General features: G+C 39.7%; 1 protein-coding gene across 1 annotated transcript in view; it reads right to left on the bottom strand.

Moving 5' to 3' along the window:
• Nucleotides 1-18,371, bottom strand: part of KHDRBS2 (KH RNA binding domain containing, signal transduction associated 2) — a 319,671-nt gene that overhangs the window by 88,693 nt on the left and 212,607 nt on the right. The window contains exons 5-6 of the mRNA XM_063389417.1: nt 11,870-11,997; nt 10,472-10,667 (exon numbers count right to left, since the gene is read on the bottom strand). Of these exons, the coding sequence (XP_063245487.1) occupies nt 10,472-10,667; nt 11,870-11,997 (324 nt within the window). The remainder of the gene's footprint in view (nt 1-10,471; nt 10,668-11,869; nt 11,998-18,371) is intronic.

Genomic DNA, 18,371 nt, shown 5'->3' on the forward strand with positions numbered 1-18,371 from the left:
TTCAAATGTATACTTGCTTGTTTTATAGTTTAGTTCTCAGATTAATAAGTAGTGTTCATAAGGTGATTTTTTAAGGATTTTTGGGAAGAAAAAAAAAAGAACTGAGAAAAGAAACTGGGAAAAGTAGTGTGATTCTAATACATAGTAAAAGAAACAAAAATATAAAAATAAGTATTAAAATACTTCAGTATAGTACATTATTTTATATATTTGCCCCAAATAAGACTCATTTTTGGTATACCTGGTTGTTTGATTTTTTTCTCTTAACTTCAGCTTTCTAAAAATTTGGATGTCAGAAGCTGCAAGGCTGAACAGTTAGAGACAATATTAAGAGACTGGAACATCCAGATAAAAGAATGGAAAGAACTCCACAATACGAGTTTCTAACCTTTAGGCTTCTGTGTCCCCATTTAGACTTAAATAGTTTGTGTCTTAAAGACCCTGGGTGATCAAAAGAATTCATGTTAGTATATTATCTAATGGTTTATTAATAACTTCATTTCAGAACCTCATTAACTTGCCCAGAAAATGTTGGAGGACAGTATGAACATCAAAGCCACAACTCAAGCACCTTTTCAGAAACTTATATGCAATGTTATGTACTCCACTTGCATAGATATATTGATTTTAAGAAATATTTAAATGTGCTTTGATATTATTGCACGAAGTAGTACAGGGTCATGCTTGGGTCCTGGTGTTCTTATGATTCTGCTATGTAAGAAGCATTTACTTATATAATTTCACTGAAAAAAAGCCCCACTGCACTCTATGATTTCAGATGTGGCACTCCACAGATTTTTACAGCATAACAAGAGCTATAAAACAACAGTAGGTATCTATGAGTAACAGCACTTACAGTGATTGTAAAAGATATTAAAATGCAGGCAACCATAATTTCACAATGAAAAACCAGGTCTGTATGGAGAAAAAACATTTTCATCTCTAGTCTTTTACTTTTCTAGTGATTGCTGCTCTCTCTAAGAGTCCTGTAGGTCAAACTCAAGGTACTGTGTTTCATAACAAAATCAATTTTCACAATGTTTTTGCTGCAGTTTAAAGAAGTACACTAAGTCTGCACTTTTGATAAAATGTACCTGTTTTCAATTGTTTTAAAAATTAGCAGAACTACATTGGTCTACCTACATAACAGAGGTATTCCTGTGAATATTCCAGTCACTTTTGTTTAACAATACCATCATTGCAAAACAAAAGAAGAGTGGCCTTCATCCAGTCCATGTGATAACACAAGTAAAACTATTCTTCGAACTTACTCCTTTAGGACACTTGCTAGTATTTTTTCTTTCCTTCCTATATTTCCATTTTTTTCCCTACATTTTATTGTTAGGAAAGAAAACAAATGCTTTAATTTTTATGTCACTGATCCTTCAGACTGATTCTTTACACAGTTCCTCATGCACATTGCTTCCTGTAGAGCAGCTCTGTGCAGCATCAAGTTGTCATAAACAGATGGACTGGAAGAAATGGACCATATTTTTATGTGATTTAGCTACAGATAATATATATATATATATATATATATATATATATATATATATACACACACACATCTGTATCAGAGTATAAGCACATATCTTTATAATGACACAAAGTTTTACTGGAAATACTACGACAGAGAGTCAAACCTCCTCCTTCCAAAATCAGTAGATAACAGGACATTCACGTGATGCAGCTGGGGAAGAAGCTGCAGGGTTATCAGCAGATATCCTGAGTTCTAGGCACACCTTTAGTCAGCTTTGCCTATAACAATATCCAGTCATGGTACATACATACATTCCCAGATCTATGAAAATAAAAGCTCACATATATACTTGAGCCTTCCTTAAACATCCAGAAAGAACAGCCATATTGCTAGGGAGGTGCTTATGTGCCAATCCATGAGACAATTCATCCAGCACATCCTTTTTCTTCCTATGTTCAGTTCAGACCTTTAATTTACCAGATACATTTTCTATTCTTCCATTTTCCTGAGTAAGCAATAAGTGTATGGATATAGGCAATTGGCTAAAAGGCCCATCAACCAGTGAATGAAACTGACCTGCAGTCTGTAATATTTGCATTTTATTTTAAGTGCAATTGCTAAAGATGTATTTCTACAGTTTCATTCAGAAGTATTTCTGCAAGATGACAATATCACAAATGTATAAAAGAGAAAAAACAGATGAACTCCAATGAAAGGTCCGGAACGGGAAGCGTTTTTTAAATACACTAAATAAACTCCCAGTAAAACTTAAAATACTATTTTGGAACAAGCCATGTAAATGTTCAATTAATATGAAACAGTTCCTAAATTCTGCTACATTAATCAAGCTCAATCTTTAGCTACAATGCAAATTCTTAATAAATAATACACAAACTATAAATTCTCTTTCCATTCTCTGTACATGGAATCTACTGATATAAAGAGCATTCTGTATATCTACTTTATTAAAAAGTCACTAATCTGAGTTCACCAAAGACTAGATTGAAAAGCACAAGTACCACAGATATGCTGGAAGCAATGTTGGTGGGATAATGTTAAGTGCCACAGCATCTTACTTTCCAGAGCCCTTCCCAAAAACAGAGCTCCAAGCTTCTGTTGATGTCTGGCACAGCTGAAGTCTCTGCACTCACCGAGGGCAGATGTGTCTGTTTCCCCAGAAACTGATGGACCTTGAGGTCCAAAATTGTTTTGCTTTTTAGTACCTCAGTGGACTAAATATCATTAAGTAACTTTTAGAATTGAAAGAAAAAAACCAAGGCTTCCTTCTAACTGAGCTGAATTCACACAGTAACTGAACTCTCAATAATTCTAATTAAATTAGACTTGTCCCAAGTCTTGAAGAGCAATTCTTTAAGTTTGTATGAGTTTGTTAAAAAAAAAACCCCAAACCCAAAGAACTATCTTTTGCCTTGCAGTCTGTTGCAAAAGGATAGCATGGGTAGAGATGTAGCAAGAGCAGGATGTGTTATGGGGTGAAGGTTGAGCTATCCCAAACTGGGCCTCAGATTTGGGCCCATGTAGTAGTAGATAAACCTGTGGCGCAGTTAGAAATTAAGTTAAGGTGTGTGCATGCTTTAGCTAGAACAGTTAGGATAGAAACACGGTGGCTGCCTTAAACTAAGATTGTTTGCATTCTTTCTCATGCTGAATGCCAATAGAAATGCACCTGCAACTGTAAACTATCTGACACTGTATAAAACCAGCCATTTCGGGAATAAAGGGGAGAATGTATGTTATAATCACATTGGTTCTACCCTATGTTGCTTTTGTTCCAGCCCCATATAGAGACCCTGGTTTCACAGAGATACAGTCAACTGATACTGTTTAGCCTGCAAATGCCTGTAGAGTTATTTTGTACCAGTCTAGACTGTTCTCCATCAGACAAATAATGGAGTGAGAAGTTGCAACTGAGCTAAATGACAGTAGACATGCATTTTTCGTAATAGGCTCCTGAACAATCACATTGTTCAAGGATCAAATGATGCATTGCATGATGCAGACAAATTTGCCTCTGTGGATAACACTACATATATTTTTTATGTAGGATCTTATGAATACAACTGCATACACTATGAATATTTAAGGACCATATGCAGGCTGGATCATCAATGGAGAGATGCCCTTCACTTAGACCTCTGTATAACAAATATAAATATTTATTACATTGTACTTGTAATAACATCATTTATAATACTAAAACATGTACAGCTGCATCAGCATTTTCTTTTATACTCTGTCTAGCATAGAAACTAATTTTCATCTGAAAACTTGGTAACTAATGTCAAGGAGAGAATTATTTCTGCCAAGTAAGGACAGCATGAAGGGGATGACAGAAGAACTTATCCCCCACAAAAAAATACTTCTGCAACATTAATAAACAGATGTAAGAGTTTTATGTATTTTATCGCTGAAGACTTTTGAATAACTATGATTATGACAATCAAATAAAAAATCAATTCAAATCAAGAAAATAATACAATAAAGTCTGATTTAGACCATATTATCAATATGTGAGAAATTAAAAGCACAGATGAGTCTGAAAGCAGTATTCACTTTAGTACTGCACTGCTCTCAGGACAGTTCTTCTGGTTTCATGAGGCAAGCCTTATTTATTCAGTCTGATTCTTTATGAAGAAGATACGAACTTCAGTTTGCACAGGTAAGCAAAAAACTCTAGACCTGCAGACCCAGACACTACAGATTTAGTACTGATTGTGGATTCTGTTCTTGGAAAAACATTAAAACCTTGCCATTACTCTAACTCTGTATTTATGTTGCTGGACTTTTTCACAATAAATATATTTATACTTTTCATGGACAATATTATCCAGAATCTGAATAAATCCACTATACCTTCATCAGGCTGCCATTCACAGTATCCTTCTAAACCTCAGTAGGATTTTTCAGATAATATAAACATTATCTTATTTATTGTTATTGTACTAAAAAGAAAATTCGATTTTTCAAGTCACAGCAGGTACAAGCTGAATATAGCTTAGCTCTTTTTTAAGTGCCTTGGGCATAAATAGCTAATCAATCATATTTAATCAATATGTTGTTCAGCCATGCAGATTCCCATGTCTATAATTCCAGCTTTATTCAAATGATCTTTAGTCTCGCTACATTCTTCATTGATTTTTTCTTCTCACCCAGAAAAGGCATAGAAATAGACAAGTGCCACATCTTAAAACTTGGAAAAAACAGTTTAGGGAAAAAAAAAAGAAAAACAAAGTAGTCCCTGTTACCTCTTATTATATCTAATATTATGTTTCACTCTTTCAGGGTTTGGAATAACCTTAAAAAGTCTTCTTAGTTGCCCAGGCCTCACTCTCATTGACAATGTCGTACAGTGATTATAGGAAGGGACTTGAAAAGTATCAATTGCTCACTTTAACATATTTATTAAAGCAGTAACACAGGAGCAAACATGCCATGAAAAGGAAGTTTAGATCTTTATATACAGTTTCCATCTACATCCAGGAATGGCAGACAGAATGGATTTAAAAGCAGTAAGAATTCCTATTTTAATTATTAAGCAAAGCCTCCACATCCACAGTTTTGTGGATTGCAGTCACATATACATGCTGATTATTCTTTTCAAAATCTTAAATTGTGACAAAAATTCCTCTTATTATCAATCTTTTTATTGCCTAGGTTGTCACTGAATAAGCATGAGAATAGTTGTTTCAGTTTGTTTGAAAACTATTGAAAAATGTAAATAACCATTTATCTTAGAATAAATAGTTAAATGTGGCATTTGCTTTCATATGAAATAATTTGAAATGAGAGGAAGAACAGCATGACATTAAAAGCACAATCTATCTTATTGTATGGTTCTCTTCCAGTGATTTTGTAAAAGCACTGCTCTCCACTTATTCCGAAAGATAACAAGAATCTGTGTTTGGCTGGTTTGATCAGTGAAATGAGAGGTGAGAGAGAATATTTGCATTTAAAATTGCTGGCTGTCCTAGATGTAGGAGCTGTACCAGCTTCACAGTGTCTCGACAGACCACCTGATTTCTTGCAAACAAATTAGGTATTTGCTTGTAAAAGCAAGAAGCTCATCTAAGTATTCATATTATGATGAGTTGCTTTCTGTGCAACAGTCCTCTTTTTTATCCAAGAGTGAAAGTGCAAGTGGAGGCAAAATACAAAAGCAATGTGTATTTTAGTCCCAAATGTATTCTGTTTTGGTAATTTTTTCCATCTGGTATAAGGGAACAAGTGATAGGTCACTTCAAAACTCACATCAGACCTCTCAGCAAGGCTCACCAAAGCTTCTAAAAAATGTGAAGAAAAAATATCACTGGAAAGTTCATTACTAGCTTCTGATTCAGAAGGAAAAAATACAGATCCAGAGTCAAATGTCCTCCAAAACAGGATCAGAAAGCAACAGTAACTTTGGCTTAGATTTGGATAAAGCACTCTTCCAAAATGTAGCTTTAATCTTGAGTGGAAAAGTCTAGATTCTCAGATCAAATATTCTGCACTGAACACTGCCTTTGCCCAGCCATGTTGCCCCATCCCTACAAGTGCTGAAGGCCAGGCTGGATGGGAATTGGAGCAACCTGATCTAGAAAGGTGACCTTGCCCATGGAAGGAGATTTGGAACTAGATGATCTGTAAGGTGCCTTCCAGCTCCAACTGTTCTATGATTCTATTACTTATTGCCTCAATAGCAGCAGACCTACTGAAGTACTCTTCACTTATGTACAAATCATGGATGTCGATCTGTCGTGCCTATTGCCTGTTTCACAAACTGCCAACAAGACCTCAGCCCTTAGAGGACCCCCACATCCTTCTCCACAGAGCTGCTTTGCAGCAGGTTGGCCCCCAGCCTGTGCTGGTGCCTGGAATTATTCCTCCCCAGGTGCAGGACCCTGCATTTGCGTCTCATGAGCTTCAGACAGATCTTTGCCGATCTCTCCAGCTTGTCAAAGTCTCTCTGCAGGGCTGCACAGCCCTCTGGGGTGTCAGCCACTCCTCCCAGCTTTGTGTCATCAGTGAACTTACTGAGGAGGCCTCTGCTCCTTCATCCAAGTCTCTGATGAATACCTTAAACAATACTGGGCTCAGTATTGAGCTTTGGCAGACACCACCAGTGACAGGCCTCCAGCTAGACCCTGGGGCACTGATCACTGCCCTCTGGGATCTGCCATTTGGCCAGTTCTCAACCCACCCCCTGTCTACCCATGCAGCTGTTCTACTGGGTTTGTGTGGCCAACTTTCGGTAGCGGGGCGGGGGCTGCAGGGGTGGCCTCTGTGAGAAGCTGCCAGAAGACTTCCCCCTGTTTGCAGAGACAATGACAGCCAGCTCCAGGACAGAACCAACACTGACAAAGGCTGGGCCAACCAGAGTTGATAGTAACCCCTCCGTGATAACATATTTAAGCAGAAAAAAAAAAAAAGAGTTATTGCACAATTGTAGAGTTATTTACAATTGTAGCCAGAGAAGAGTGAGGTGAGAACATGTGGGAGGAACAGCTCTGCAGGCTCCAAGGTCAGTGCAGAAGGAGGGGCAGGAGGTGCTCCAGGTGCCAGAGCTGAGATTCCCCTGCAGCCCGTGGTGAGACCATGGTGAGGCAGCTGCAGCCCATGGAGGGCCAGGGGATGCAGAGATCCACCTGCAGCCCAGGGAGGAGACCACACTGGAGCAGGTGGATGCCTGAGAGGAGGCTGTGACCTGATGGGAGGCCTGTGCTGGAGCAGGGTCCTGGCAGGAATCTGCAGAGCTGTGGAGAGAGGAGCCCATGCTGGAGCAGGTGTACAACTCCTTTCCCTGAGCAGCAGCAGAAACAACCTGTGATGAACTGACTGCAACCCCCATTCCCTGTCTCCCTGAGCCTGGGGAAGAGGCAGAGATGGGAGGGAGATGGGGGGTGGGAGGGGAAGTGTTTTTAAGGTCTTATTTTTCTTCTCATTATCCTACTCTGATTTTATTGGTAATAAATTCAATTAACATCTCCAAATTGAGTCTGTTTCGCCTTTGATAGTATTTGGTGAGTGACTTCTCTCCTAGTTTTTAGCTCAACTCATAAACCTTTCATTGTATTTTCTCTCCCTTGTCCAGTTGCAGAGGGGAGTGATAGAGATGTTTTTGTGAGTGCCTGGCATCCAGCCAGTGCCAACCCACTACAACTATCTTGTCTCAATCCAAGAGTTTTCTCATTCTCACTTTTACACCTCTGAATGTCTCCCTGATCTCACCAGGGAACTGAGCATCTGTGTGGCTTAGTCCTTGGCTGTGGTTAAAACACACCAGGTCACACCCCCTGGACCACCCCTCTTGATCCCAGAGGCTGCACAGCAGCTGCCAGTTACACCCTCCACCCTAATTCACACCCAATGAACTGCTTTCAAAGTGAGAAGGTAAGGCAAGTTTCAAAGGCACCTAAAGGAAAAAGTGTATGGTGAGTCACTCCTTCCTGCTTTAGCCTTCCTCTTTTCTGAAAGTTGTTCCAAATGTTTTTCCCTCTGGCTAGGCCTGACATTCAAATGTTGCACATGAATACATTCACTACAATGACACGACTTTACCTTTCCTGAGAAACCTTCAGACATCTGCTTTTATGTATCCTCAGAAAGGCCATCAGGAAACCTCGAAATATTTATATATTGGATAATCCAGACTTTTAAATGCTTATCCAAACTGATTTAAACAGTTAGATGTTTCAAGGTCAAACAGTCAATACAATCTCTGATTAGCAGTGCTCAACAAATGGCTAAAGATTTCTTTTCAGGAAATGCTGTCAAACATTTTTAAAAAATCTGCTGTAGCCATTCGATTCTATTTCTTGAATTCATTTTCAGATCAACATTCAAGGGACTATATTTTGTTAGAGCAAAGAAATATACAGACTATGGATACTCACAATCAATGACAGTGCATTCATATGTACCACTAATCAAACAAATGGTGCTTGCAAATAGTAGGAAAAAATGGTGTGAAATACTGTAATCAAAAATGAAAAATATAAACTCATAAGGGAATTTTAATACACTTGTGGGTTCCTCAGAAGCAGGAAAAAAATGTAAATTGGAATAAATTATTCATTATAGATTAGTTTTTCATCTGTAGGATTAAGGGGGAAAGAACAACAATTATACATGACATTTTTTGCAGGTTAACAAATAGATCCACTTGCTTTTAGTATCCAGCCAGGTATCTGATTTATTATATAATAATTATTATATAATAGGAAGAAAAAAATTCTATTTGGCAAGAAAAACTTTCGTTATTTGGCAAGAAAATCTATTTTGATTACTTTCCACACAAATAAAAATATTTTCCCTTAAACAATATTTACAATACTACATGCAGGTATGTGACAGTGAATTTTTCCTTCTACCAGCACAACATTAGAGTTCTAGCTATTATCTCAGCCCATAAGACACCAAAATGATTTAGACTGAACTTAAAAACTTTTATACAATGACAAGAAGTTTTCATTGCAAACTGGTGCATGATAGCAATCTCATATATTCCCAGCTGTGGAATATAGATGTTGAAAGGACACAGGAGATGGAAAATCTCCAAAACATGTGAATTTTGACCTATAAGGCAGCATTTTTTTTGCTGCTGTCTGTGAAGGAGAAAAAAACCCCACAAGCACATATGTTTGTTTTTATTGGACTAATGTGTCACAAATTAAACTGACTCTTTTAATTGTGTATATGTTTTGTGCTCCTAAGAGTGTAGGCATTTCAAAAATATGAGGAACTGGCTGAACGCCTTCCTAACCTTGATAATCCAGTTGCATCAATTTCTCCTCCTGCTTTTTACCATCCCGAAAAAGTACAAGAAATCCTTCCTAAAATACTCTAGGACATTTATTAATACTGTAAATGAAAAAAGAAATTACTTCAATTATAATCCTAATCTTACCTTACAAGGGTTCTGCATCTGCACAGAAAGGAAGGTCTCATATATTTTGATACTAATGGGCAATAATACACTGTCTGTCAAGGAAGTGTGTACTTTTGAAATTCTATTTCTTAGCAGCACTTTTAGCTCATTCATTAATGGAAACTGTGTTGAGGTAAATAATACAGGAGCGACTTTTTCCCCCTCCTTTTTTGCTGCTGTTGCTCAGCTGTGATTCTTGGAATGAACAGAATGTGCATCCCTGATTTCAAGTGGCCGTGATCTAGTCACTATGCTACAAATACACATGGTTCAGTGAAGCTTCAACAACAAAGAATAATTTCTGTTTCATTTTCCTTTCTTCTGTTCTAGGAAGATTATTAATTGGATAAAAGCACATCTTTCCCTGGTGGTAGGATTAGGGAATAGATTGGATGTTCATCTTACTCTTGGACTTGTCATGGCTGGAAAAATTCAGACATCGTATTTGATAGCACTTTCTTCTCTATTTGGCTATCTGTTGTTATGGTGATAGTTCCAGGAGGAAACTTTAATGAGGATGACTTGAAAGCTTTGATGTGCACAGCACAATTATATTTAACACCTCATAGGAAAAGGTGACAGTCAGTTAGTACTGCTTCTGGCTAAAGATGCATCATTGTATCAGCTTTCATGAAAACTACCTGAACTTCTATTTGTTATGTATCTGTAACACAGTGTTGAATACAAATATGTAATAAAAAGGATTTGGAACAACAACATGCCTCCCCCCTCCTGGCCCCCCATTTTCTCACAAAGGATGTAAGTTTTTCTTAGGAGCTTGGTTACAATAAAAACTGACTTTGAGTATACACTACAAATTTTAGAATATCTCTATAGCTCTTTTGTGACATCCCAAGAACTATCCAGCATAATCTCTCGTACCCAAAACTCCGCTGTGACCAAAGCTACAAGCCCACACCACCCAGCACAGGCCTGCAGACACATCGCCTCACCCGGACCGTCGTTCAGCTGCAGGGGAAAAGCGTTAGCGGAGCTTTCGGCCCGGGCTACTCCATCTCGGCAGGAGCGGATGCTCCCAGCGGCGGGACACGGCAGGTACTTACGTATTCCTCGTAGGGCTCGTGTGCGGGCGGCGGCGGCGGTCTGTATCCCGGCACGGCGGGGGCGCCGCGGGCGCGCGGCGCGGGCACGCCCCTGGCCACCGGCGGCACCGGGAGCGCGCCCCGCGGCACCGGCGCGCCCCGCGGGGCCTGCGCGCCTCGGCCCGGCAGCGGCGGGGGGACGGCTCCGCCACGGCCCCTGCGGAGCAGAGCAGCGAGAGCAATGGTCAGCGCGGCGGTACGGGGAACTCGGCCGCGGGCTGCCCCGGGAAACGCCCTCGCGGTTTCACTACTAGTTAAAGCATCATATCACTCTGGGGGTTGGCAGCCACGATGCCAAGCGCTTTTAGGCAATACCTCAGGCAGAACTCATATTATGGAAAGGCATTATTTTTAAACCATCCAGTGTCTTTTGCACCTGAACCTCTTGGTGCTTGTACTAATAAAATTCTGAACCATTGTAATTCTCAGGGCTGCAGAATTACTCCAGAGAAGTTCCAGAAGATGAAAAAAATCAGGAACCTCTTCTGTTGCTCTCAAATTATTTACAAGAGTAGTCATCACTCTCATTTTCACGTTTATTGGTCGGTGGGAGAAATGGACTGGCAGAAGATATTGCAGGATAGCAGAAACTTGCAAGGCAAACTAGAGGAAGAATATAAAAGGAGACGAATAACTTTTCTTCCTGCCTAATTTAGCTCAGCACAAAGGATTGGTAGTGTGAGATTCTACTTTCCCCCACTGCACAGAGAGAATAGAGCATATAGACAAACATGGAAAGAGGTTTAACATCTTCCTGGCCATTTATGCTATATCTCCCTTGCTGTACAAATTAGTAAGTCAGAAGAAGCTGCTACAGTTTTAAAAGACTTGTATCTATCTATACCATATGAAATAGAAGGGGGATAAATCAGGCTGGCGGTCTGTGAGTTTTGTTTTAGAGCAGTATGCTCCTGGGTGTGCTGTCTTTTTGGAAGACTGTGAATGCCAGGTGTATAGGTGTATTTGTATATACACACAGTATAGCTGTAATATGTATAAAAAGTAATTATTTGGCAAATAAAGTTCCACCTCGACTATGTGGCCTTCTCTGACTGTACTATTATTTTGACCAAACATGTTATGGTACTGACCATACTGCCTTAGTACTAGCATAAAAGTATCCTTTCCTGTCTTCATAATTTGCTCTCATTTGTTGTCACCCACTGTACCTTGTGAACTGTAGATCAGAAAATCTGGAACATACAGACTACACAGGGTATCAGAAGAGAAATATTTCGGTTTACTGACCAGGATATGTATGGAACTGTCGTCTTTTTTTTTTTTTTTTTTTAACCATGGAGTTTTTACTATTGCTTACACTTTGTAAAGCTATTAACATAATAGTTCAGGTTACCACACCTTGAAGGAGCTGCAGGTGGCACACGGATCCCTCTTCCTCGGATGCCCCGTCCACGGGATGAGTCCTCAGAACCATTCAAATACGAAAGTTCTCTCAGTTGCTCCTGGCGAATTTCATCATTATAATCCTGAAATGCAAAAGGTGAAACTTACTGAAACTTTGTATTTTGGCTGAGCTGGCAAACCACCCAAACCAGAAATTCCATGGATGGTATTTTGGTGAATTGTTCTCAATGATCATTGGTATGCTGAAAAATTGTACAAGTGGAAGTGGACAACTACGTGTAATGTATGGACAGAAAAATGTATATGTATGGGCAGTGAAAGTGGTCATAAAGAGCATGAACATAAAAAAACCTACAAAAGGCACAGAAGGCATAAAAACAGAGAAATGTATCTGTATGCAAAATTCAAATGGACCTCCACATACAAAAGGTACTACTTTCAAGTGACTTGTAATTAGACAAAAAAAAAAGCATATTTAAAATATTTTTTATTTTTGGCACACTTTCCTCGCTACCTTTATGCAATTGAAACACATTTTTTACCTTATATTGCACCTTAGCATGACTGGATGATTTAATTTAATACCAATTAGCATCACTGAATGTAGCCCTCACTTATCTGGGATATCCTGAAAGGAGCTCTCTCCTTAGGAATCAAGTAACAAAGCTATGTTTACTATAAAAAAAAATTATTAAATGAAGTAAAATAGGCCCATTCCAAGTCAACAGGGTATCAACTTCAGCATGCAATTTCTGTTGGCTCAGTAAACAGAACACCAGATGAACTTCCCTTTCTTACTGATACAAAATAGAATCACAGACTCATAAAATGGTTTGGGTTGGAAGGGAACTTAAAGATTTCAAGCCCCCTGACATGGACACCGTGTTGTCTTCCTCCTCATTGGAATGCATGACTGGGAGAGGTGATCTTTGTATATTAACTATATCTGTCGGGCCCCTCTTCCTTCCAGGGCTCTCTCCCACTGCACTCCACCGAGCAGTTCCCTGAAAACAGCAAAGTCTGTTGTCCTCAACTCCAGGCCAGACTTTGCTGTGCACTCTCCTCCCTGTCCTAAGGCTCTTGAACTCCATCATTTTATGGTGACTGCAGCCCAGCCTAGCCATGAGCTTCACCTTCCCCACCACCCTGTTGGTGAGAACAAAGTCCAGCGCAGAGTGTCTCCCCAATGGCTTCTCTGGCCCTTGGAGAAGGAAGTTATCCTCAATTCCAGGAATGCACTTGCCCTGCTATGTTGTCCCTCCAACAGATCTTGTTGACATTGAAGTCCTGATGAGGACCAAGGCTTGTGAATGTGAAGCTGCTCTTTTCTGTCAATAGTGTCTCATCCACTATAACACATAATAATGGACATGTTTACTTAACTTATGTTTGTCCAAATTCCTTTGTCAGAATTCCTTTCTTTTTAGCTTCCTTCCCTCCTTCCTTTACAGGCTGATCACTGTAGTAAAAGTCCACTGCAGCAGGCAGCTCACTGGCAGCATAGCTGTGTGACAGCTAATTATTGTTTCAAACCAGAAAGGATTATTGCCTTTCAGCTTTTCTGTCCTTCCACGCTTCCACAGGCAACTGCCATTGACTGTCATGCAAGGACTGAAAATGCATTACAAGTGACACCTCTTTTAGCCTAGTTAAAGACCAAGCAAATGGTGAGCTGGAACTCAGGCCTTGCTCGTTCCTTCTCCTTCCTAAGGAGGTTCAGGAAATCTGTTTAAAGATATGATCATGATCCTGCTGTGTCCTAAGAGTGCAGGCCTGGTCACGATTTCCTTTCTACATTTCTAGAGAGTGTAGCTGCAGAAAAGTCTATTAATGAAATTCAGAAAAGAATCCTATCTATACAATACAGTGTGTGATAATTGCAGCACAACCATAATTAAAAATAAAATGATCTATTTATTAGCAAATCCCTACTTTGCTTATAAAATAGATATTGGTTTTCATTTCATACCATCCCCAAAGCTTTTTGCACATTTTTCTATCCTTCTAACACTAGTGGTTATAAGTCAAAGACATCTTCTAAATCAGTGTGCCCTGTAAAATATAAAGGGAAAAACACAGAGTCGATGAGGTCACATTTACAGAAATTGTTGGAAGGTACCATCTACTGTGCCCTCTTAATATCACCTGTTATTCATACTGGCTTTACAAGTATTAGAACTTCAAACTTGCTGATTGAGTTTACCCTCCTTCCACACTGGTGCTGAGACCAAACTTCATTAATAAGGTAGGTACATTTTGTAAGAGGAAAATATGGGCTAAAAAAAAAAAAAAGAAAGAAAGAAAGGACCTGCAAGGGATAGAAATTGGAATTTCTGTGTTGCTGCTTTAACCTTGCTCTTTTGGAATATTGCTGTACAAATGAACTCTACTAGAAACTGCCTCAAGAAACTATTACTCCCTCAGGTAAAAATATAATTTAAAATCTTAGTATCGATGAAACAGAAAATCCATATCAAATTCAAAATATACAAGATCTGCAAAATTTCACCATTCTGTTATGCAATGGCCTTAGTTTTAGTGCACAGGTTATTTGCTGCACATTCAGTTAAGAAACTGTATTTTGAAATGGTAAGGTAAAGACAGCAAAGTACTCCCAAAGAAAGATGCTGGGACAGGTCTCTTGAAAGAGAATGATTCCATTAAAAAATATAACCCCATATGGCTAATTTATCCTATGGCCTCCTTAATAAGCACAGTAAGGATCATCATTTCCAAACCTGAATCTTTCAGCAGAAATGCTCATTTCGCCTCTTCCATTAAACAGAAACATAACACTGAATTAATCTTTCATAGCTGCTACAAGTACAGCTAGAGTCAGGGTATCTATCCTGATGAATATTTAATTGCATCTGAGTTCAGAGCCCACACATGAGCAAAATATGCTGCTGATGGTTCGTATATATCTAGTCCCAAGAAAGCATACATGATGTTTCAAGACATACCTATACTGAACGAAGTACAAGGAAGTAGCTACATACTAGAGCAGTATATTTTGTGTCAGGAAAAAAAAACCCAAAACAACTGGTTTTTAATGTTAAAAATAAGCTCATGAAAAATGTCCTGTACTTCATAGCTTTTCTTATAGCTTTCTAATAGTCCTATAGCTATTCTTAGAGCTGATAATCTACATGCACCTATATATTTTGCTCTTGTTTATATCCCTAAAGGCATTACTACCTGTAAACAGCTTTTTCATTTACTGCTGCTAAGGAGGCTGCAATCGACTGTATCATGGTGGTCAGTTGTTTATTAACTGTGAGCTAACCACCCATGCCCACAACTATTCCCCTAAACATACACCTTGACTTTAGAAATGTGAAGGATTTTCAACAACAGCAAAGTTGTAGCCAGGGCCACCATAAATTTTCATGTTTATGTAAATGCCTAAAAAACCAAATTCCATGTTTAGATAAAACATTCAGTAGTCCAGAAAACATCAACCTGTTTACCCCAAATCCCCACAATTATGTTTATTAATGGAGGTTTGGAGTGATTAATTAGGTTGGTTGCCTTGACTGTTGTAGGAATAAAGAAAACCCATGTGCAGGTTTTCCAAAGGAAATCAGGGTCTGGCTGGTGGCAGCTCATCCCCAGGCCCTTCTGGAAGCACTGACAGGAGGTGCAGCAAAGAGGGGAAAGCACATAAGCTGTAGAGAACTCAATAAACCATTTTGATTCAAAAAAAGCAAAGTATGATGCAAGTTGCAAAACCTGATCTGAATTAACAAGAACATGTAGTGACAAGGGAGAAGAGTTAATAAAGAAATGAAAGGGTAAGGCATAGAAAGACCAAAAGGATTTGGGGAATGTATATCTATCATTATCATAACAAAGGCTCATAGAAGTCAAGGATAAATCAATCCCTTAAGGACTGTGATCTCCTGTCCTGATGTACTATGCCCATTTAAGTTCTATTACAATTCTATTAATAAATATCATTACTCTTATCTGTGACAGCTGAATTTCATTCTTACCAGATAGTTAGGGGAAGAGTAATTTAGGTTACATTCAAACTACCTTACGAATGCAGAGTTATACATGTCAAATCTAAAATGATAATCACAGTATTTCACACCGACAATTCTGAAGCATGAATAGGGCACACTCTTTCATTCTCAGGCATGCAACATCCTCTGAAGCTCTGTGTTGCCAGCATAGAGCACCCCATTCCCAGACATATGTTTGCTCATCCTGCCACACTCTCTTCCTGTGCTCAGGCAGCAGAAAGGGAACAAGAGATGGATTTGGACTCCTGCAGCATTTCTGCATCCTGCTCAGCTCCTCACATCAGCAAAAGAATTCCAGGGCTCTGTGTGCTTGCACAGATTCACTGAAGCTAGACATTCACCCCGGAATTCTGTCGGTGCTGCCTTGGGGCTATTTTCAGGCAGCTTAAACTCCAATTAGGCTAAAATTTCCATTGAGTACATGCTTCAGAAAACTCACAGACAGAAAATGGGACACAGAAGACACAGTGAATTTTAGGTGGAGCTGGATGATGGGATTATAGCCCTTTTGTTTTGTTTGATTTTAGAAACATTCTAATTTTGGACATTAAAAGAGACATTGTCCACCAGGCCTCTTCTATATATGGCGAAGCACTAAAACACACAGTGAAAATAACTAGTGATGAGGAGTTCCTGAAGTCCCCACTTCTTTGTGTTTTCTGTGGCCTTACAATGGTAAACTGTGCTATCTTCAGCTTTAGAGCATAGTGACAATCACTTATCTGGACTTATGGGGTCAGGATATGCAGTTCAGGACACTGAAGAGACCAGGAACCCCAGAATTCCCACTTTTCAGCTGAGTGCTTTAATATCAGGCTGTTACAAAAAAGAACAGTGCTGGCTGCTCAGTACTTGAAGTACTTGACAAACTAAATCCTGAGTTGACAAGAGATATTTGGTATTTCCTGTTACTTTTTTATATTTTTACAATCCTGTTCTAAGATTCCAGTGCACTCAAATATAAACATATTGAACATCTTCCTGCACATATTGATAGCATTTATCAGTGTCAGGTTAGGAAACTTAGAACAATTGTGCCAGGTAGACCTCTCCATCACCTAAAATTTGGGTGATACAGTACCTGAGGTGGGCATGTAAATTAATTGCTACCCCTGGTATAAATCCAGGCTGGAGGAATGAACAGACTGAGAGCAGCCCTGATGGGAAGGACCTGGGGGTGCTGGAGGATGAGAGGCTGGCCTGGCCATGTCAACTTGCAGCCCAGAAAGCCAAATGTATCCTGGGCTGCACTAAAAGCAAAGTGGCCAACAGGGTGAGGGAGGGGATCCTGCCTCTCCGCTCTGCTCTGGTGAGACCCCACCTGAGTGCTGTATCCAGCTGTGGGGTCCTCAGCACAGGAAGGACAGGGACCTGTTGGAATGAGTCCAGAGGAGGCTGGAGAACCTCTGCTGTGAGGAAAGGCTGAGAGCTGTAATTGTTCTACCTGGTAAAAAGAAGCCTTTGGAGTGATCTAATTGTGTCATTCCAGTACCTAATGGGAGCATATGAGAAAGATGGAGAGACTTCTTAAAGGGCCACAATATCACAGGACTATTTTCAAACTGAAAGAGGAGGTCTAGATTAGATATTAGGAAAAGATTCTTTACTGCGAGGGTGGCGAGGCACTGGAACAGGTTTCCCCATGATGTTGTGTTTGACCCATCCCTGGCATTGTTCAAGGCCAGGTTGGATGGAGCTCTGAACAACCTGGTCTAGTGGGAGGTGATTGAAACTAGGTGATCTTTAAGGGCCCTTCCAACCCAAACCATTCTATGATTCCGTGAACTGCATCCTTAAGCTTCATGCTTTGTCTTTCTAATACTAATTTGAAGTCTATTGCAAAACATGAGATTCATCTGTAGATGAGCCATGCCCAACCAAGCAATCCCTACAAAGTTCATCAGAACTGTGGGAACTGGCTCTAGCCCACCGTCCCTGCATGTCTGATGGGTATGGCACATGTTCTCACCAGTATATGGGGGAGCTCAAACCCCACAGCTCTTTTGATGTTCCTAGATAACACCCACACTCTCTGGACCCATTTTTAATGTATATGCATGGTTTCCTGGTTACCTACAGTCAAAGCCATCTGTTAGGATGACTCTGCCTGTTCACAGATTGTTGTGGTTATCACACCAGAGCATAGATGCCAGGTAATGATGGGTTTAGATGGACAGCCTGCAGTGCACCACAAGTAACAAAACTCCTGCCAAAATGACTCCAGTACTGCATTAGCAACACATGTCTCTTTGCATTTGCCCAGATATATTGGCACTCAAGTAAGGCCGTTTTGTATGCATGTAGCTCTCTGGCAGACCCCTACAAATACATAAAAATATAAATATAATCCATCTGAGCACAAGGAAGAAATTACTTTCTCTAAGCAATCAGCAACGTAGCCAGATCCACAGCCATAAACGTTATGTACTTTCACTTGCCCTGTATGCAGAAAGGTGCTGTCTTTACCT

This window comes from Prinia subflava, chromosome 2, assembly GCF_021018805.1.
Source record: "Prinia subflava isolate CZ2003 ecotype Zambia chromosome 2, Cam_Psub_1.2, whole genome shotgun sequence".
NCBI lineage: Eukaryota > Metazoa > Chordata > Aves > Passeriformes > Cisticolidae > Prinia > Prinia subflava.